The sequence below is a fragment of the Neophocaena asiaeorientalis genome, unplaced genomic scaffold (assembly GCF_003031525.2).
Source record: "Neophocaena asiaeorientalis asiaeorientalis breed wild unplaced genomic scaffold, Neophocaena_asiaeorientalis_V1.1 scaffold100, whole genome shotgun sequence".
Lineage (NCBI taxonomy): Eukaryota > Metazoa > Chordata > Mammalia > Artiodactyla > Phocoenidae > Neophocaena > Neophocaena asiaeorientalis.
Window position 1 is genome coordinate 1,124,169 of NW_020173955.1, and position 21,836 is coordinate 1,146,004.

General features: G+C 34.9%; 1 protein-coding gene across 11 annotated transcripts in view; it reads left to right on the forward strand.

Moving 5' to 3' along the window:
* Window positions 1-21,836, forward strand: part of VPS54 (VPS54 subunit of GARP complex) — a 132,782-nt gene that overhangs the window by 56,756 nt on the left and 54,190 nt on the right. For 10 of the 11 annotated variants that reach the window (XR_003004241.1, XR_003004234.1, XR_003004237.1 and 7 more), the window contains 5 exons: window positions 5,902-5,980; window positions 8,361-8,395; window positions 10,458-10,589; window positions 13,742-14,127; window positions 21,584-21,710. Coding sequence is in view for 3 of the 11 variants with exons in the window: in XM_024753046.1 (XP_024608814.1) it covers window positions 5,902-5,980; window positions 8,361-8,395; window positions 10,458-10,589; window positions 13,742-14,127; window positions 21,584-21,710 (759 nt within the window). In the remaining 8 variants the exon portion in view is untranslated. Of the gene's footprint in view, window positions 1-2,236; window positions 2,275-2,843; window positions 2,905-5,901; window positions 5,981-8,360; window positions 8,396-10,457; window positions 10,590-13,741; window positions 14,128-21,583; window positions 21,711-21,836 lie in introns of those variants that run through there. The other variant, XR_003004240.1, reaches the window with a different exon arrangement.

Consider the following 21,836-nt stretch of genomic DNA (forward strand, 5'->3'; position numbering starts at 1 on the left):
CCATCCTTGCACCCTTGGGTTAAATCCCACTTGATCATATTTTATGATCCTTTTAATGTATTATTGAATTCGGTTTGTTAGTATTTTGTTGAGGATTCATGCATCTATGTTCATCAGGAGTACTGGCCTGTAATTTTCTTTTTTGTCGTGTCTTTGATTTTGATATCAAGGTAATGCTGGCTTTGTAGAATGAGTTTGGAAGCATCCCTTTTGGAGTAGTTTGAGAAGGATAGGTGTTAACTCTTCTTTAGATGTTTGACACAATTCACCTGTGAATCCATCTGGTCCTGGACTTTTGTATGTTGGGAGTTTTTTTTTTTTTAATTACTGATTTGATTTCATTACTGGTAATCAGTCTTTTCATATTTTCTGTTTCCTCCTGTTTCCGTTTTGAGAGATTGTATGTTTCTAGGAATTTATCCATTTCTTCTGGGTTGTCCACTTTATTGGTGTATAATTGTTTGTAGTAATCTTTTATCCTTTGTATCTGTGGTGTCAGTTGTAACTTCTCTTTCATTTCCGATTTTATTTATTTGGGTCCTCTTTTTCTTGATGAGTCTGGCTACAGCTTTATCAATTTTATTTATCTTCTGAAATAACCAGCTCTTAGTTTCATTGATCTTTTCACTTGTTTTTTAAGTCTCTGTTTTATTTATTTCCGCTCTGATCTTTATTATTTCTTGCCTTCTACTAAGTTTGGGTTTTGCTTTTTCTTCTTTTTCTAGTTACTTTAGGTGGAAGTTTAGCTTATTTATTTGAGATTTTTCTGTTTACTGAGGTAGGCTTGTATTGCTATAAACTTCCCTCTTAGAATTGTTTTTACTGCATCTCATAGATCTTGGATTGTTATGTTTATGTTTTTATTTGTTTCTAGGTATTTCTTAAATTTCCTCTTTCATTTCTTCAGTGACCCATTGGTTGTCTAGTAGCATGTTGTTTGGACTCCACCTGTTTGTGTTTTTGAATTTTTTCTTCTTGGAGTTGATTTCTAGTCACATAGCCCTGTGGTTGGAAAAGATGCTTGATATGATTTCAATCTTCTTAAATTTATTGAGACTTTTTAATAAATTTATTTAATTATTTTTGGCTGCATTGGGTCTTTGTTGCTGCGTGTGGGCTTTGTCTAGCTGTGACGAGTGGAGGCTCCTCTTTGTTGCAGTGCAGTGGCTTCTCCTGCTGCCGAGCATGGGTTCTAGGCACACGGGCTTCAGTAGTTGTGGCACATGAGCTCAGTACTTGTGGCTTGTGGGCTCTAGAGCGCAGGCTCAGTAGTTGTGGAACACAGGCTTAGTTGCTCCATGGCATGTGGGAATCTTCCTGAGCCAGGGCTTGAACCCGTGTCCCCTGCATTGGCAGGCAGATTCTTAACCACTGCGCCACCAGGGTAGTCCCTTTTGAGACTTATTTTGTGGCCTAGCATATGATCTGTCCTGGAGAATGTTCCATGTGCATTTAAAAGAATGCGTATTTTGCTGCTTTTGGATGAAATGTTCTTTACATATCTGTTAGTTCCATCTGGTCTAATGTGACATTTAAGACCATTGATTTTCTATCTGAATGACCTATCCAACCATGTAAGTGGGGTGTTAAAGTCCCCTACTTTTATTGTATAACCTTTAGTTTTTCTCATTAATATTTGCTTTATGTGTTTAGGTGCTCCTATGTTGGGTGCATATGTATTTACAACTGTTATATCTTCTTCTTGGACTGATCCCTTGATCATTATGTAATGTCCTTCGTTGTCTCTTGTTACAGTCTTTGTGTTAAAGTCACTTTGTCTGATATAAGCATTGCTACCCAGCTTTTTTTTTCTTTTCTTTTCTTTTTTTTTTGGTTTCCATTTGCATGGAAAACCTTTTTCCATCCCTCACTTTCAGTCTGTGTGTGGCTAGGTCTGAAGTGAGTCTCTTGTAGGCAACATATATATGGGTTTTGTTTTTATATTCATTCAGCCACTCTATGTCTTTGGATTGGAGGATTTATTCCATTTACTTTTAAAGTAATTATTGATAGGTATGTCCTTATTGCCATATTGTTAATCGTTTTCTGGTGGGTTTTTTTTTTTTTTTTGCGGTACGTGGGCCTCTCACCGCTGTGGCCTCTCCTGTTGCGGAGCACAGGCTCCGGACGCGCAGGCTCAGCAGCCATGGCTCACAGGCCCAGCCGCTCCGCGGCGTGTGGGATCCTCCCAGACCGGGGCACGAACCCGTGTCCCCAGCATCGGCAGGCGGACTCTCAACCACTGCGCCACCAGGGAAGCCCCTTGTTTTTTTGGTAGGTTTTTTTTTCCTCCTCTTCTTTTGCTCTCTTCCCTTTTGATTTGATGACTATCTTTAGTGTTATGTTTGTTTGAGTTTTAGTTTTTTTTTCTGACATGGACCATTTTTTTTTAAAGTCTCTATTGAATTTACCACAACACCGCCTCCATTCTGTGCCTTGGCCCCTTGGCCACAGGCATGTGGGATCCCAGCCCCCCGACCAGGGATTGAACCTGAAGTCCCAACCACTGGACCACCAGGGAAGTCCCTAGTGTTATGTTTGGGTTCCTTTCTCTTTTTTGTATGTGTATGTATTGCAGGTTTTTGGTTATCTTTGATTAGTTAGTGTGTATGTATTTGTAGGTTTTGGTTACCATGAGTTTTAAATATCACACACACACACACACACACACTGATTATTTTAAGCTGATGCTCTTAAGTTTGAACGTATTCTAACCACCCTACATTTTTACACCCCACCCCCACGTTTAATGCTTTTGACGTCATATTTTACATATTATTGTTTTGTGTAACTCTTAACTACTTATTGTGGATATAGATGATTTTACTACTATTGTCTTTCAGCCTTCCTACCAGCTTTATAAGAGGTTGATCTGCTACCTTTTCTGTATATTTGCCTTTACCAGTGAGTTTTTTTAATACTTTTCTTTTTTTAATTTAAATTTTTAATTGAAGTATAGTTGATTTACAATATTATGTCAATTTCTGCTGTTCAGCAAAGCAATTCGGTTATACATATGTGTGTGTGTGTATATATACATTCTTTTAAAAATATTCTTTTCCATTATGGTTTATCATAGGATATGCTTTTCATATTTCTAGCTGTGGCCTTTTCTTTTCAACTTAGAGAAGTCCCTTTAATATTTCTTGTAAAGCTGGTTTAGTGGTGCAGGACTCTTAGCTTTTAGCTTTTGCTTGTCTGTTAAACTCTTTATCTCTCCTTCAGGTTTGTGATAACCTTGCTGGGTTGAGTATTCTTGGCTGTAGGTTATTTCCTTTCATTATTTTGAGTGTATCCTGCCAGTCCCTTCCGGCATGTAAAATTTCTGCTGAAAAGTCAGCTGATAGTCTTATGGGAGTTCCCTCATACATACTTAGTTGCTTTTCTCTTGCTGCTTTTATGATTCTGTATTTATAATCTTTTTTTTTTTTTTATCATTTTCATTTTAATGTGTCTTGGTGTGGACCTCTTTGGGTCATCTTGCTTGGGACTCTCTGTGCTTCCTGGACCTGGATATACATTTCTTTCCCCAGGTTAGGGAAGTTTCCAGCTATTATTTTTCCAAACAAGTTGTCTGCCATTTTTTTCTCTCTCTTCTCCTTCTGGGACCCCTATAATGTGAATGTTAGTATGCTTAACATTGTCCCAGAGGTCTCAAACTACTTTTTTTTATTCTTTTTTCTGTTCAGCTTCTGTGATTCCCACTACTTCCTCTTCGAGACTGCTGAAGAGATCTGTATCATCTAATCTACTGTTGATTCCTTCTAGTTTCAGTTATTGTATTCTTCAGCTCTGTTTGGTTCTTTATATTTTCTAACTCTTTGTTGAAATTTTCACAGTTTTCATTCATTCTCCTCCTGAGTTTGGTGAGTATCTTTATTATTACCTTGACTTTTTAGTGGAGGTGATTGCTTATCTCCACTTGGTTTAGTTCTTTTTTTGAGGTTATGTCTTGTTCCTTTGTTTGGAACATATACCTCCGTCTCCTTATTTTGCCCAATTCTCTGTGTTTATTTCTGTGTGTTAGGTCAGTTATATTTCCTGATCGTGGAGAAGTGGTCTTAAGTAGGATATGTCCTGTGGGGCACAGCAACATGCTCCCCTCTGGTTACCAGAGCTATATCCTATAGGGGTAGCCCCTATGTGGGGCTGCATGTGCCCTACTTTGTGGAGGGGCCAACTACTGTGGGTACACTGGTCGGCATGGCTGGCCCCCAGCCTGATTGGCTTTGAGGCTGTGCCTCATGCAGTGGCCATGGGCCTTCTGGAGGGTGGGGCTGGGGCCCCATATGGCTATCTGTTCAGCCTCGGGTGGGTTCAGGGCTGGTGCTGGCCTGCTGGTGGGCAGGGCTGGGTTCCTAGTGCTAATAGACTAGAGGGAGGATTCCAAAATGGTGCTCACCAGCACTGGTGTTATTGCAGTGCAACAAGCTCCCAAAATGGCTGCTCCCATCATCTCTATTCCCTGGAGAGGTCCCAGTTGCCTCCTGCCTCTTTCAGAGACTCTCCAACATTGTCCAGTGGGTCTGCCCCAAGCTCCTTTCAAACAACTGCCTCTGGCTCGGACTCAGAGCATGTGAGATTTTGCATGCACCCTTTAAGAGCAGAGACTCTGTTTTCTATAGCTCTCCAGCTCTCCTGAACATAAGATCCACTAGTTTGCAAAGTCACACATGCTGGAGTCTCATCTTCCCAGCACAGGACCCTAGACTGGGGAGCCTGATGTGGGGCTCAGACCCTTTGCTCCTTGGGGAGGACCTCTATAATTGTGATATTTCTCCCATTTGTGGGTCCCTGACCCAGGTGAGTGGGTCATACCTCTACTCCTCCTACCTGTCTTGCTGTAGTTTCTTCTCTATGTCTTCAGCTGTGAAAAATCTTTTCTGCTATTCTTCAGGTTCTCATTGATAGTTGCTCTGTAAATAGTTATAATTTTGGTGTGTCTGTGGGAGGAGGTGAGTTCAAGGTCTTCCTACTCCACTATCTTGGCCACCTCCACTAATGGTTTTAACTGGTAAATTTTATGTTGTGTATATTTCACCACAAAAAATGGACAAGGGATCTGAACACCAAAGAACACCAAAGAACACCAAAGAAAAGATACAGATGGCTAGTAAGCATATGAAAAATTGCCTGACATCATATGTCTATAGGGAATTGCAAATTAAAACGAGGTGCCACTACACGTCCTTTAGAATGACGAAAATCCAAAATGCTGTCAAGACCAAATGCTGGCAAGGATGTGGCTAATAGGAACTCTTATTCATTGTGCACAGGAATGCAGAATAGTACAGCCACTTTGGAGACAGTCCTGTAGTTTCTGATAGAACTGCTCTCAGAATACTGCAGGGCTAATACTATTAGCCCAGGGTTTTTTCCTTACCGCACTCCACTTTCCCATATGTCCTGTGTATGATATCTCAAAAGATAACAGTGTTGTTAGTGGTCATCTAATCTGAACTCAGAGTGGGGTTTCTTTCTGTCTTTCCTTTTTTCCTTTTGGACTCAGGAAGTATTAACTACTAATCTGTCTTTCGATCTTGGGTATATAGGTTTAAAATTTTCTTGCTTATTTTAAAAAAGTTATTTTCTTAATTGATTTCTGTTATAAAAATAAGGATTTGCTTTCCCACTTCATTCTAAGTTTATGGAGATTTTACTATAATTGTATAAAATGGGATGAGTATAAGTATATAGACATTCACACATCTCAGTGGTATTTGGTTTATTAAGCATACTTGTTCCTTGTATTTAAGTTCAAGAGGCTAGTGATTTCATATTAGAAAAATTTAGAACTTATTTGGTATATTCTGATATTCTGTTTTGTTAAATATTTTAATGCTTTGAATACTCATATTGCCACTCAGCATTGATCACATTATTTATTTGTCTTTTTATTAGAGAGAGAAGATTCATGAGAGATGCAAGAAAATTTGTCCTCCTAAAGATACCTTTGACAGGACTCTCTTACATACTCATGGTATGAATATGTGCTCTTTGTAGCATAGCATAAATATTAATGAACAAAATCTTAATTTGGGGACCTTGTTGACTATCATATCTAATATTTATTTCTAGTGAAATTTCTATAGCCTGCAATCATAATCTTTTCTAAAAGCTTTAAAGAGAAAAATCATGGATCTGATGGTAGTGTTATCCTTCAGTTCAACAAATAGTTATTTAATATTCAGGTGCTTTGTACTTTGCTTGTTGCCTAAAAATAAATGAATAAGAAATAATCCCTGTCCTCAAGAAGCTGATGGTCTCCTGAGCAAGGTTAAACAAACCAACACTGTATATCAGGCAGTAAGTTCAGCATGGTAATATTGTAAAGAGTTCCTAACTTAGCTTTATAAAAACTAGAGTTGATGAGAATTGTCTGTGTTTTAAACTAACTATCAAGAAGTATTTATGTGCAAAAAGGCATTTCAGGAAAGGGGACAGTTTATGCAAAGCCGTAGAGTCAAGAGGGAAATTAGCATGTTCTGGGACCTGCAAGAGTTCAGTATGCTGGCTCCACTGGGAGCAAGAAATGAGGCTGAAGAAGTAGGTAGGAGTCAGATCATGAAGAACCTTGTATATCATGCTAAGACATTTTTCTTTTCTAAAAGCAATATAGAGTTACAAAATATTTTAAACCAGACATCAGAGTTATGATTATATATTTCACTGTGAAAGAAGGTGTGGGTAGTAAATTTATAGATGATGATAAAACTGGAGGCAAGAATACAGTAGAAGCCTATTGCAGTAATACAAGTGAGAAATCATGTGTTCCTTATAGCAGTTATAATGAGGATAGAGAGGAAATTAGGTCTTTAAGAGATGCCTCAGAAATGGAGGCACAGGTTTTGGTGGTCAGTCATTTGTTAGTAATGGAGCAAGATGATTCAAGGATGATTCCCACATTTCTTGCTTGGGCAGCTGGCTAGGTGAGAGAGGTAGTATTGGAGAAGGAAGTTTGGAGGAGATAGAGGCTGGTTTAATTGAAGTTTTGCATAGAAGGAGGAGTCTGGTATGCAACCCAGAGCTCAGGAAAGAGATCTAGGCTGGAGATACAAGTATGATAGACATTATCATAGACAGTATGCTAGACGATAGCATGGTAGTTGAATACAAGGGCACAGGTGGGATCACCCAGGAGGATGTGAGTAGTAAGGAGAAGAGAACTGATGATAGAACACTAGGAGGCTGTCACATTTAAGAAGGAGTAGAAAATGTACCTGTGAAGGAGACTAAAAAGAAGTAGTCAGAGAGATAGGAGAGTCAACCAAGAGAGAGTTCCACCTTAGAGATGGAAGGTAATTAGAATTTCAAAGAAGTGCGAATAATTAGTCTACAGTGTCAGAATACTTCAGGGATAGATCAGGTTTGCACTCTGAGAAATCTCTGTGGATTTGGCAATTTGGGAGATCTTAGGGAGAACATTTAGACTGGAGTAGTAGTTACAGAAATTTCAATACTATGTATTAAGGAGTGAGTACAAGAGTAGGAAGTGGAGACTGCCAATATGGATGTGACTTGAAGATTTGAAATGTTAAGGTATTGACTAGAGGGAACAGAATCCCTCTAGTTTGTTTCTACTAGCAGTTATGCTAGAAGAATGTTTTTGCATGGCCAGGATTAGATGAGGCAAGAGAGGTATCTGCATAATACTGAGAGTGAGTGCTTCCTTAAATTTTGCACCTGAGGTTCTCCCTTGCCTCAACCTACTCTAGGCCCTGAGTTTTATCTTTCTTCTTCATTTTAATCGAAGAGAACTGAGCATGTTTATATGCAGAGAGAAAAGAGCTATTAAAATGTTAAAGATATGGAGAGGCAGGGTAATAGATGCGAGCTCAGAGAAGAGGCAGGAGAGGATGGAGTCTGAGTACAGAAAGCTTAGTTTTGGAAAGGAGGGTACCTTGTCTGAAATCTGATTGGTGAGACGAAGATAAAGGAGGTTCATTTGCAAGAAGTTTGTAGAGGATACAAACTAAGATGTCTAAGAAGAAAACTACTACGGCATTAAAAAATTTTTTGATCATAGGAAATACTGGATGGGATGGTGGATCTTTTGAACAATAAAAATAGCATTTCTATAAGATAGCACCAAGCTTTCTGTGTCCATTTAAAAAAGACTTGAATACATTTAGTTGTTTTATTGCTACTAAACAATTGATTAAAATTATTTGAAACATACTCACTGCTTTGCCTACTCCTAGGTATACAGAAGGTGTTTGATATTTGTTGAAGAAAGAAACTTAAATCGTTATTTAATTGTGACCTAGTATAGTATTGAATCTGTCAAAATATATTTTATGGAAATAAAATGAAAACAAGTTTTAAAAAATCATATTTTCCCTTTTCCTTTTTTAAAATAGATAAATCCAGGACAGATCTGGAGCAAGTACCTAAGGTAACAAAACCTAAAAAATGAGAATACAGCTTTTTAATATTTGATCTTTAATTTTGCCTTGTAAGAAGCTTTCACTGGGCTGTTTTCTGATGCTTTGACCACTTTGCCTCTTCTGGGACTTTCTTACTTTTCTTCTCTCTCTTTTGCATGATCAGTCTCTTCTTTATCACCAAAACCTACAAATATGTTTAAATCTTTTCATTTTAAAATATAATTTTATTGGTCTTATTACCCCTCCAAATTATTAGGGATATTTTCTTTGTATGAAGAATTTTGTAGAGATGTGTGATAGATGAGTGTTTTTTGTTTTTCTTTTTTTTTCTGGGGAAGGAGTCCATTGCATTCATCATATTCTCAAAGAGGTCTGTAATAATTGCTCTTTAGGGTGTGAAGAGACAGAAGGATGAAAGACAGAAACAAAAGGGAAAGGGCAGTCATTTTTAAAGTTCTTTGATTCCTACAAAATAAAATTCAAACTCTGCAATTTAAGGCCCTTAATTATTCACTTCCATCATGGGCACACTCTTAACTTTTGCCTACTAATCTTTACACATTCTTTACTTCAGCCAGACTTTTTTGCTGGCTCCGTGCTTTACTTGCAGTGTTCCTTTAGCCTGGAAGACTTTTCTCTTATCTCCCCATATCTAACCCTTTACAGTTTTTGCTTAAATGACAACTTTACATGAATACATTTTCTCCAAATGAAGATCATTGGCCCCTTTGCCAAACTGCCATAGCATTTTATCTAGACCCCTGCCTTCCCTTTTAAGGCATTTGTCACTCTTTCCCTTATAAAATATTTATGTATATATTTTATCACATCCCTTGGGCTAAAGATCCTTGAGATTAGGACCTCTGGAGTAATTTAGCTTTGTTTCCACCTTAGTGCCTAGCATAAGAGTAAAATCATAGATAGTCAACATTTATTGAATTAATCAATACTTTCAGTTATACTAGAGGGACTAGAAAATATACTCATGTCCCTAGTTAGATTTCCCTATCACATTCATACTAATTTTTGGATATGGGTCATATGAATCAGTGAATATAATAAAATATAACATAGAAATTAATTGATTAAACCATGTTTCAGGCCTTATGCTATGTGCTGGAATAGAAAGATTAATAATCTATAAATCCAGTCTTATAGGAACATATGGTCTGGGGGAGATATACATATTAAGTAAAAATATTTATGAAATATGAGATAAATAAGTATACATGGTATACTTGTGTTTAGAGATGGGGTTAAATAAATTTTGTGAAGTATGAGATAAATAAAACTCTTAATGCCATTCTAAGAGAGTTTGGTCTGTCAGTCATGGGAATCCATTGAGAGATTTAAAAAGAGAAGTTAATTCAGTTATAATTGCATTTTAAAGATATATAGAGGATAGATTAGGGAAGGACATCAGTAGGTAGACATTTACTATAATCCAGAGATAATGAGGAGCTGCAGAAATACTGTGGAGATAGAGTAGAGAGGAGATTCAAGTGATAATGAGGAAATATTAAGGGTAGTAGTTGGTGCGCAGATGGATGTGGTATACAAGGGAAAGGAGCAGTCTCTTCATAAAATTGAATTTGTTTTGGTTTTAAAATTTAGTGTATGTCTAATATAAAGAAAGTTTGAAAGAATTTTGAGCAAGAGAAAATAGAAATATAAGTATAGAGATATTGATATTTGACATTTTTAAAAAACCACTATCAGTGGGAAATAATACAGAAATTTTAGGATAAGTATGACATCTCCCTTTTGTATGTGCCCAGTGGGACTGCATTCATGAGTTTGACCAGGTAGTAATGGAATGACCATCTCTGTTGGTAAAGGCAAAAAAACATTTTTCTATCTTTCATGAGCATTTTTAGCTTGATGAAACATTATTTATATATTTTTCTTCTACAGATTTTTGTATAAATAACTCAACTTATTATCACTTGCTTTTTCTGTATATGCCTGAGATTCAAGTTAATTATTGTTTAATGGTCTTATGATGTTAGAAGGGATAATGGATGTAAAGAAAATGTTTATCTAATTGAGGGAAATGCATTTTTTTAATAGATTTTTATGAAACCAGATTTTGCCTTGGACGATTCCTTAACTTTTAATTCAGTTTTACCATGGTCTCATTTTAATACTGCTGGTGGAAAAGGAAATCGTGATGCAGCTTCCTCAAAGTTGCTACAAGAAAAGGTAGTTTCTTTTTTACTTTTCCCATGTAGAAAACTATTTTAATTAAGTGGTACTGTTTGTGTGAGTTCAGAGTTAGTTATTTAGTAGGCACTAATTCCTTTAATTTCATCTTTATTGTTACTGATAATTAGAACCCTTCAGATCTTAACTGATAAAGTAATAGCACTTTGTTTCAATGCAATACAAGTTGTGCTGTTGAAAAAGGAAAAGGTTATTGTTTGAGTGCTTCTTATCTGAAACAGCAGTTGATAGCAATCTCAATTGAAAGGATGTATTAGATAACACAATTAATTGTTTTACATTTATTCCAAACAGTATATTGGCTGATTTTATATTCTTTATGACTTAAAGCACAGAAAATTAACTTTTCCTGAGGTACTGTTTTTCCTCGTTTACACATAGTAATGATGATTATTTTGAAGCAAAAATAGCATAGTTTAAAAATGCAGTGTTCCTTTAGCTTTGCAAAGCTTTGCAAAGCGTAGCCTTTTGCGTGTTATTAGCAGTTTTTCAAAATTTTACAGTGTTCTATATTTCAGAAGTCAACATCTTGAAAGTCATTTAAAATGTAAAACTTTAAACATAACTCATAGATCAAGAATCTTTTAAAACTAGAATAGGAAGTAAAGACCTTTGATCTCTGTTCTTTCTTAGCATTCAGTTTAGAGCTTTTCTAAAACTGACTGTGGTTCCTAAACTGAGATGAAAGCATTTCGTTTTAGTCAGGCCACAGCTCTTGGCAGTCTGAAAGCTTGCCTCAGGTAGACTATTCAATAAGTTGGGTCCAGTCCTCAGCAACTGAAGAAAGGACTACTTAGGGAGGAGAGAAGAAATGTGGGGAAAGAATCGTGAGTATTCCGTTTCTCACAGTTGAAAATGAAAATGAATTCACTTTTTTTTTTTGGCAACATTTTCATCTATAAAGGTTTTCCTTGAGTAAGAATACATTCACAAATCTTATGAAAACAATGGATATATAGACACAGACTCACTCCCAGACTACGTTTTCACATTCCAAGTATATCCCCTGGTAGAATAATACCTTAAAAGAGAAAAACAACAAAAGCCAATAAAAATTTCACCAATCTATACAGATACTTTTAGGAATACTTTAAAAACTGTTCCCTTTATAGAATTTTACTAGGAAATGAATTATGAAAATATTATGCCTTTGAAAAGAATAGATCAATGGAATATTGATAAATTGCAGAAATCTTTGAAATTCAAATGAAACAATTTTCTCATGCTAAATGTTTAAAGTGACTAAAGTAATGGAAATTTTTTTTTTTGGTAAGTTGCAGAATCAGCTTTATTACATTTACATTTTGTCTCCTCATTCTGCTCTGTTCTTAGAAAAGGAATGGAAGACAGGATTCCAAGACAGGATTCAAACTCACTGTATGATGGACAGCACCCATTTTATCTTGCTAGTTTTAACGAGGGGATGCTACAACCAGGATTAGGGAAATTTTTGTCCTATTGTAGTACTGCTACCCAAAGTGCTGGTCTGCAATGAGACAATGAGTTTGCTCTAGAACGTAAATCATTTCACTGCTTCCTTCATTAAGAAAGTCTTTCTATGAAAAAGCAATACCGTGGGCTTAGTGATGTAGTTGATTTAATTTCCAGCAGAGTTCCTCATTTCATCATGGACCTGTTAAACAGTTCACAAACTAGCAGCAGCATATAAACTGCATTCTGAGTACTCCTGTCCTACAGGAGTTACTTTTTCTCCATTTTCTGAAGATTGAGTCTACTTTAGCTTGTGATGTACCTAAGTACCTTCATCCCCATATTGCTTTTTAGGTAAATAAATGAACAGCTGTTGAAGGTAAAAAGAACAACAGCAAAAGAGTATAAATGCAACAGATTTAAACTATAGAAGAATGTCTTGTTTGTAACCTATTATATATTATAATAGATTATTGAAGGAGCTGTATTGAAGATATGCATGATCCTGCATGGTTTTAATGAGACAGGCTTGGTGACCAAATAATCCTCTAATTTTATGAGTCCTAAATGTTGAAAGCCCATTAACCCTTTAACACTACAAATTCTCCTGAGATGTTCAGAGATAATTCTTAAAGTTTGAGCTATAGGTTGAAGAATCTAGAAGTAAAAAAGTGGGAGAGAAATGGAAAAATGATATAGCCAAAGAAAGCATATGCAGTTATAAAGGAAGAAAAGACAACTCAAGTTTTAGAAGTCCATATTTGAAATTAGAAAGCATTCTTAATACATGTTACTCCAGGAATTAATTTTGGTAGTATTACAAATAAGATATATATGAACTAATTGTTTCAGTCAACTGTTTAAGAGGAAAACACATTGGAAATAAACTGAGTTTTATAAATTGATAAAAGAATAATTGTTGAAATGTGAAATTAACAGCTTAAAAAAAAAAGATCCAGGTGAATTCTAGTACTCTCTGTAATTTGTGGCTGGATCACCAATCTGTCTTTCATGAATTCTCTAACGTTTTGAGGCAGCATGGTACAGTAGAAAGAACTTCAGTTTTTGAGTTAGACAAACCTGGGTTCAAATTTCAGTTTTTCTACTTATTAATCATATGACTTTATTCAAGTTATTTAATGTTTCTGAGCCTCATTGTCCTCAACTGTAAAATAAAATAATAATAATACCTGTATTCCAAGATTGTTAAAATTAGAAGATGATATATATAAAATACCACTGCCTGGTACATAGAAAGCCAGTAAATGGTAACTATAATCATCTTTCAGTCAGATAAATGATACATTATATTGGTGATGGCAGTGATATGTGGAGGTTAAGGAACTCAATCATTCTCTCAGATCTTGGAACTTCTAAAACTAGATTATAATCTGAGATGACTGTGGGCTACTTTTACTCTCTAGAAAGTAGTTGGTGTTTGGAGGACAGTAATGGCAGTAGCAGAGGAAGAAGGTAAATCACCTTCTATGCTTTTGTCTTACATTTATTAATTTTGGGCTCTACCTTTCATCTCCCTTCTATTTTGTATGCCTAGTATCAAGCATCACATAATCAAACAGTTGACACAATGGGATTTAAAATGCATGTAGAAATATTGTATCGTTTTCAGAAAGTATTTGGGCAGTTAAGGTATACTTATAATATGCTGTGATTTTTTTTTCTTTTCCTTTCCTCTTAAGCTGAGCCATTATCTGGATATTGTGGAAGTAAACATTGCTCACCAGATCTCTCTACGTTCAGAAGCATTTTTTCATGCAATGACCTCTCAACACGAATTGCAGGACTACCTCAAGAAAACTTCCCAGGCTGTAAAAATGCTTCGAGATAAAATTGCACAGATTGATAAAGTAATGTGTGAAGGATCACTACACATTTTAAGACTGGCACTTACCAGAAATAATTGTGTTAAAGTATACAATAAACTGAAATTAATGGCCACTGTACACCAGACTCAGCCTACAGTACAGGTGTTGTTATCTACTTCTGAATTTGTCGGAGCATTGGACTTAATAGCAACAACGCAAGAGGTTCTACAGCAGGAACTTCAGGGCATTCACAGCTTCCGGTATGTCCATTAAGTAAGCCATTAGAAATAATGTTAGAACTTTCTAAAGGATAAATTTTAGTGTGTAATGTTAGCTGAAAATCTATGAATGTGTTAGAGTTACAAGGGTATTTTTTTCTTCCAGATTGATCTGTTTAATAATGTTATCATTCTGATATTTTAGTCTTACTAAAACAAACAAAAATCATAAGGACCAATATTTACAGAGACATTTGGATAAAGAAGTAAAATTAAATTTTCTAGTAGATGAAATCAACGAAGGGCCAGTCACATCTTTGAAAATTATATTTTGAAAATGTTGAAGTAGTTTTGTGTCAAGATAATAGGTAAGGGTGGAAAAAGGAATACTAGTATAGCTGAAATTAAGTTCATTTTAAAAGCCATTGAATAAGCTTTAAATTAGATAATTATTAAAATTCATTTCTCATTTACAGTCTATCACATTGCAAAAAATCCCACACGATGATGGAAAAGACCCAATTTCTTCTAAGTTTTTATTTTGAAAATACCTTTAAGATTAGGGTTTTAGTTATTTTATGTGAGATCATGTCATATGTTTAATTTACAGATTACACCAATTGTAAGCCATCAAAATTTCATTCAGTTAAGCAGGCTTGCAGTTTCCTTGTTGAAGTTCCTATCTGCTGGGAAACCTTATACTACTGAGTGACTACAAAGAAGTTTTATGGAAGACGTGCTCTGTAACTTAATATATTCTGGAAAGGTTATCTTTAATATAAGTTTATTTTAATTGAATTATAAGTTCTTATTGACTAAGGATATGTAATTGGAATATTTATTTTGAAAGCACTTTTAAAAAGTTGGCCCAATTTTAATTATGCAAGTGAATGATTGATTCATTTATTCAAGAAATGGTTATTGATTACATGACAGACACCAGGCAGAATACTGGGAATATAGCCATGAACAAAGCAGAGATGCTTTCTGCTCTGTTTCTACAATTTATTTGATAGGAGGGAGACATAAATTACTGGGTAGTTATTATACAGTACAGTACAGTATGATGATGAAGTACAGATTGCTATGGAGCCTAACCTTAGGGGAAGAACCTTATCCAGACTTGGATGTTTACAGAAAAAGTTTGGATCACAAACCTCTTTGAGAATCTCTTGAAAGCTGTGGATGGACCTTCTTTCCATAAAAATATACCTGTACATAAAATTTTGCAATCAATTTTGGGTGGTTCGTAGTCCTTTGAAGCCTACTTTGGATTTCTCAGCATGGGAACCCAAGGTGACTAAATGATTTTTAGTTTCCCCTTTACCTCTGAAAATTTAAATATTTCTCTTTTTTGAATGTGTATATGGCATATATTTTTAAAATAAATAATATTAATTTTGTCAGTATTTTAGCAAAATGGACTTCTGTAATGACAGAAGCTGTGTTTTTTCTTGTCACCACTATATTATACGAATTTGATGAATATTGGGAGCTGTTTCTAGAAAGTAGAGTGCTTTATCCTCTGAATAGAGCAATAGAAGCAAAGATTAAATGCTTGCCTGCTAAACACAAATTCTGAAACTGTTCTCATTTTTACTCCAAAGGTCATGCAGTTTATTTTATTTCATTTTCCTGACTCATAAGTTTATGCCTAATAATACTGATGAAAAGTTTAGTTCTCCAAAGCTATCTGGAAAATAAGAACAGGGTTGGATATTTATTCCCAGTAGATTATGATTTATCAGAAGGCAGAATGAAAATTTTATAATCTTTTAATTATCTTGAGCTCAAGAAAGAGTTTACCTTTATTTTCATCCTTACTTTTTTGGTTTGTACCTTAACTCAAAGGACAAAATATTCTTCATAAAAAAGTGTATATTATTTTTTAAAAGACTTTCAAATATTCTGATTATGTTTTGTTTTTTTGTTTTTCTTTGTTTTTTTTTTTTTTGCGGTATGTGGGCCTCTCACTGTTGTGGCCTCTCCCGTCGCGGAGCACAGGCTCCGGACGCGCAGGCTCAGCAGCCATGGCTCACGGGCCCAGCCGCTCTGCGGCATGTGGGATCTTCCCGGACTGGGGCACGAACCCATGTCCCCTGCATCGGCAGGCGGACTCTCAACCTCTGCGCCACCAGGGAAGCCCCTGATTATCTATGTTTTACTCAAATATCTACTATTATATTTTTTAGAACCTGCACATTTGTAAAGAGTGTTTATTCTTCATATAAAATATAATATATATGAAAATATATTTGAACCTTGATATCTTGCAGGTTTCATATAGAAAAGATTCAGTTACCTTGAAATTCAGGGATATAATGTTGTTATTTTCTGTTTCTTACTGTAAAGGTTTATGTAGAAACTTCAGTTTTCACCACTGTTAATTTTTTTTTCTTTATTACTTACTACCACCATTACTCTACTACTGCCACCACTACAAAACCTAAGAACATTTTTTGAATACTTTGGTATTCTGTACCAGTGCTAAGAATATTGCATATATTATTTGATCTCCCTCCCCACTCCAAAAAAACACTTCTATGAGATAGATAGTTTTATCCCCATTTTAATAGATAAGGAAACTGGAGCATTGAAAATCTTAGATAACTTGCTCCAAGTCATACAGCAAGTTATAAAACAGTAGAGTCAAGATTCAACCCAGATCTCATCGGACCCAAGAGTTATGTATACTTTTTAATATATTTGATTGAGGTTTTGTAGGACCTCAAATAGATCACTCTGAACATCAGTGCTAATTTTCTAGTGCAATAGATGTTAAACTGTGGGCAACTGAGTTAGAGGTTTGCTGAGCTAGGAATCTACCATAGTAATAGATTTTAGGATAAAAATTAATGAAACTAGTTTTTCTACTCGTACGTTGTCATCTCCTCCTCCTCCTCCTCAAAAAGGTGGAAAACATTCAGAGTTAATTATAGGTTCCAGCTTATTATGATTTCATTGATCAGAGGCCTCCTTGGGATTCCACTTAAGGGATTTTTATTATTGGAAGTAGTAAAAGGTATTTAACATCTTCTTTACTCCTATATAATCTCCCATAATTTAGATCTTGAAAACATTATGATATGAAAACATCCACATTGTGTGCTCTGAGGTGAAGCCAAAACAACAGATTTTCTGCTATTTGATGAAGCTAGTATTACTGTAGGGTTTATTGATATGTAAGTTTCTGTGATAAAAGCAACACAAAGGTCATTGTAGTGAACCCACAGCTTAGTAGAAGTTCTGAATTCATGTACAAATTGAGGCATATTAAAGTAGAAAGTATTAGAATTGCTCCAATTTGTTTAGCTGGATATATGAGCCTATGTACTTTTTCAGAAAGTGATTTTTAGTTACTTGTCTGTCATTTCAGCAGATTTCTTTCACCACTGTAAAGTATTATATGTGATTATTAGGATACATACTTTTAAAATGAACTGTTAGCAGATTTATCTATTAAATATTTTTGGTAAGGTTAATAATAATATACAGGCCAGTATAATTGCATCTATTGTTAAAGTAGTCTAAAATATTTTTAAAACAGAGCAAGGATGAATAGGTGAATCCTATAAAACACTAATTCTAGAAATTTTATTTAGGGATTTGCTTAGACAAATCTTTTTATATATGTTATCATATACCTGTGAGTACATAATAAATACTATTTGATGTTAGTATTGAGATTCATATCTGCTCTTCTTTATTATATTTGTCAGACTTTAAAATTACTTAAGATGCGTAAAAATGAAGCTACTCAGTTATTTTTGACAATATCTGAAGTTAAATAGAACCTCACATTTAAGTTATTAGGCTGAAATGATAGAGTTTTATTACTTTGATGCCCAAACATCAGTAGATACAGTCCTATGGACTTCCTACCATAATTCTTTGTTGGGATTTGCTGAAGACTATTTGTACCTGAAGGTAACACATACTTGGGTGTTAACCTCTAGTCTGCATTTAAAAGGAATTTTTGATCTTTATAAAAATCAATTAACTGAGAACAAAGCAATGTTAAATTTATGTGTGGATTCATATCCTACCCTATTACTGCTTTTTAAAACTTATTGAAAACTGAAACATACACAAAAATAGAGGAAATCATATGAAGAGAGTTATATGAAACTGGATAAATTGCATATCACCTGTGAGTTATCAACTCATAGCCAACTTGGTTTTCTCTATATGCCTCCCCCTACTCCTGGATTATTTTGAAACAAATCCAAAACATGATTTCATTTCATCCATAAGTATTTCATTATGTATCTCTGAAAGATAAGGATCTTTAAAAACATAAATATCATTCATAGTTTCAAATAGCTAGTCAGTGTTCAGATTTTCCTATTTCTCTCAAAATTCTTTTCACAGTGTATTTGTTGAAACAGGATCCAAATAATAACAACTGTATATTACAATTGGTTGATATATTTCAAATGTCTTTTGATATATAGTTCTCCATTCTTCTCATTTTCTCCCTTTCAAAATATTTATTGAAGAAATTGAGTTGTCTTTGTAGTGCTTCTCACAGTCTGGATTTTGCCAACTGCATCCCCATGTTTAGTGTGTTTTCCTTTTACTTGTATTTTCTATAAACTGGTAGTTAGATTTAAAGTCTTGATCAGATTTAAGTTTTTCTTTTTGGTAAGAGTACCTAATAGGTGTATTTCAGCCAAGAGGCATATATCTGGTTGTCTCTTTTTTCATGAAATTAGCAGCCATTTGGTGATCATTGCCTAGATTTATCATCTCATTATGGGTTGCAAATCATGATATTCTAATTCTAAACTTCCTTATTCATTTGTTAATGGAATATTTCTATAAAGCCATATTTCTCCATAACAATTACTTGGTAATTCTGAAGGACAGTTCTTACAAGGATAGGCAAGATAAAGTCTAGGTTCTTTTCCTTTATTTAGCAGTTTTTAAAATAATGAATTGAAAAATGTAGCATCTTCCAAATGTTTTATAAGCACATGGATTTATATATATTTGAAGTATTAAGTTTTTCTTTAATCGATGTTCATATTGTCCTATCTTTTGTAGGAACTTCCTCAAGTTCTTTTGATTCTATGAGTAGTCATTAATGGTTTTCTTCATGTTATGACAGGATATTCATATTATACATTTTCTGCTCCATATTTGTAAACTGCCATTTCTCTAAGGAGCCCTAGTTTCTTTTAGTAGGAAATGGTATTTAGAAATTACAATCTAGGTATCAGAGGTGTTCCTTGCTACTGGATTGGTCATGATCTCTAGGCCTTTTTAGTGGGCAGAGCTAGAAAATAATTTTCCCTCTTTTTCTTAAGGTATATCCCTTGTGGTATGAATGGATAAATTACTGTGTTTTAAAGTCACTTGAAATAATTCCTCTTTGTGTAGATTTGCCTGTACTTTGATACATAGTTAAGTTCATTTGCTTTTGATATTCAAGGATTGCTGTTTTTAAATGTAATATTGTTTTACAACTATGTTAAGTAGTTACATAGTTCCAAAGTCAAATCTATAAAACAAAAAATATTCAGAGAAATTTAACTTCTGTCTTGGTTCTCTTCCTCTGTACCTACTCCTACAAGTCATTTAAAAAAGTTTTAATTTATGTTTATTTGTCCATCTCTCTGTCCCTCATCTTAGATAAGCATTAGCATACTGTACATACTTTTCTCCACCGTGGGGTTTTTATCTTACAGTATATACCCTGTAGATCATGCTACAGTATGCATTCTCAATGGGGGATATCACCCAAAGGGGGGAAAAGTTTTTTCTTGAAGGGTGAAAAAAACTCTTGGATTTTACAATAGTTTGTGGCCCTCCAAACACCACAGTACATAAACGGATTTACAGTATATCTGTGATATTAAAACTTCATGGGGAGTGATTAGGAATAAAAATGTCTGAAAAGGCTTTTTAGGGGGGCAGTAGTCGAGAAACTGCTCTGTAGCAGTATACAGTGTATTAATCGGTATTCCTCGATTCTTTTAAAAGTGTATAGGGGCTATTATGATATATTTAACTAGCCTTCTGTTGGTCAGCATTTGGGTTGTTTCCATTCCTTTGCAATTACCAACAGTGCTGCAATGAATGTATGTTCTTTTGTCATTTACCAGTGTATCTTTGAGATGGATTCTGAGAAGTCAGATTCCTAGGTCAAAGGCTAATTGCCTATGTAATTTTGCAAGACACTGCCAAATTCCTTTTATGGCAGTGTTTTAGTTTGTAAGAGTGGATATGTTATAAATTAGTTTATTGTGAGATGTTGTCACCATTTATGAGAACCTTATCAGACTTCTAATTAGCTGTGAGAAATATAATTTTCATATTGCAAAAAACAAATTTATGTTATTTCACTTATCAGATTTTTTCTAAAAGTATCACTGCACTACTTACCATATTGTTGTTGTTCATAAAAGAAGAACAACGGATCTGTCTAAAAGGTCACATGCTTTAATTTTTTTAATGTGCTATATCTGGTCATAGTAAAGACAGTTGCTAACATTAAGGGCTTATTTTTCAAGTAAATGTAGCATAAACTTTTAAAATGTTTTTATAATTAATTATAAATGTTTACATTTAAGATAAATTTCACTTAATTTTTGAAATGCCTTGGACCAACTAGATTACCTAGGTTTCTTCAACCCATTGTTTTTATGAAACTATTAGATTGTTTGGCAAAAATCCCTTTGGATATGACGGTATTCATCCTTAGTGCCCTTCAGAGCAGGGATTAACTACCTGGGACCACTCTTGTCACTTGGACAGTACTTACTTTTTCTAGGGAAAAGGTTCCAAATCTCTTTAGTAATACATGCCCTCACCACCCCCACAACTCTGCCAAAATTAAGAGTCCTGCTCACTTTAACCCTAGCCAGGATCTGCAGGTACTGAAGAGGTGGACTAAAAAGGAACACCATACTTCATGAGAAGAAGTTCCATGGATAGATTATAGCTCAGTGACTTTAGATCTTCACTCATGTGTTCTAATGACTTTAATGGCCTGGGGGATATTGCACAGTAACTCAAACTGATTCTGACAGAAGTTGAGCTGAGTCAGTCTCGCCTATAGTCCTTCAAATATTTATAGGTACCCAGAACAGGGCCTGGTGCATAGTAAGCGCTTGTATTTATTGCATACGTGAATGGCTGGGGAGCTACTGACATTTATATTCAGTAAGTGGTTAATGAGGAAAGGACTTAGAATATCTGAATATTTTGTCTGTGAAAAGCAGACTAAAAAGCAGTCATGAAGTTTTCTAGAACCAAGTTTCCTATAGTATATTTAACTGTTTGGAGGTTAAGATATACAGAGAAAAATAGAATTTGGGAGATGATGTGAAACTGTCACAGTTATTTTTGTTAAGTTAAAAGACTGTATTTTACTAAAACATCACCTTGTTGCACAAGTACTGTCACTAGAAAAGTTTTGCTGGCGGGTTCCCTTGATCGTAGAGTAAATCTGGGTTTTTAATAAATGAGGTAACATTTCCCTCTTCCTTTGTAGGCATTTGGGATCACAGCTTTGTGAATTAGAAAAACTGATAGATAAAATGATGATTGCAGAATTTTCTACTTATTCTCACAGTGACTTAAATAGACCATTGGAAGATGACTGTCAAATTTTAGAAGAGGTATGTCTTTTGAACTGTAGAATGAAATTGATGTCATTGCTTAGTGTTATTTCCTAACAGCCTTAGTTTAGGACACATTTTCCTCAGGTTATAGTGAGCAAAATTATCTTCAATATCAAGCCTGTG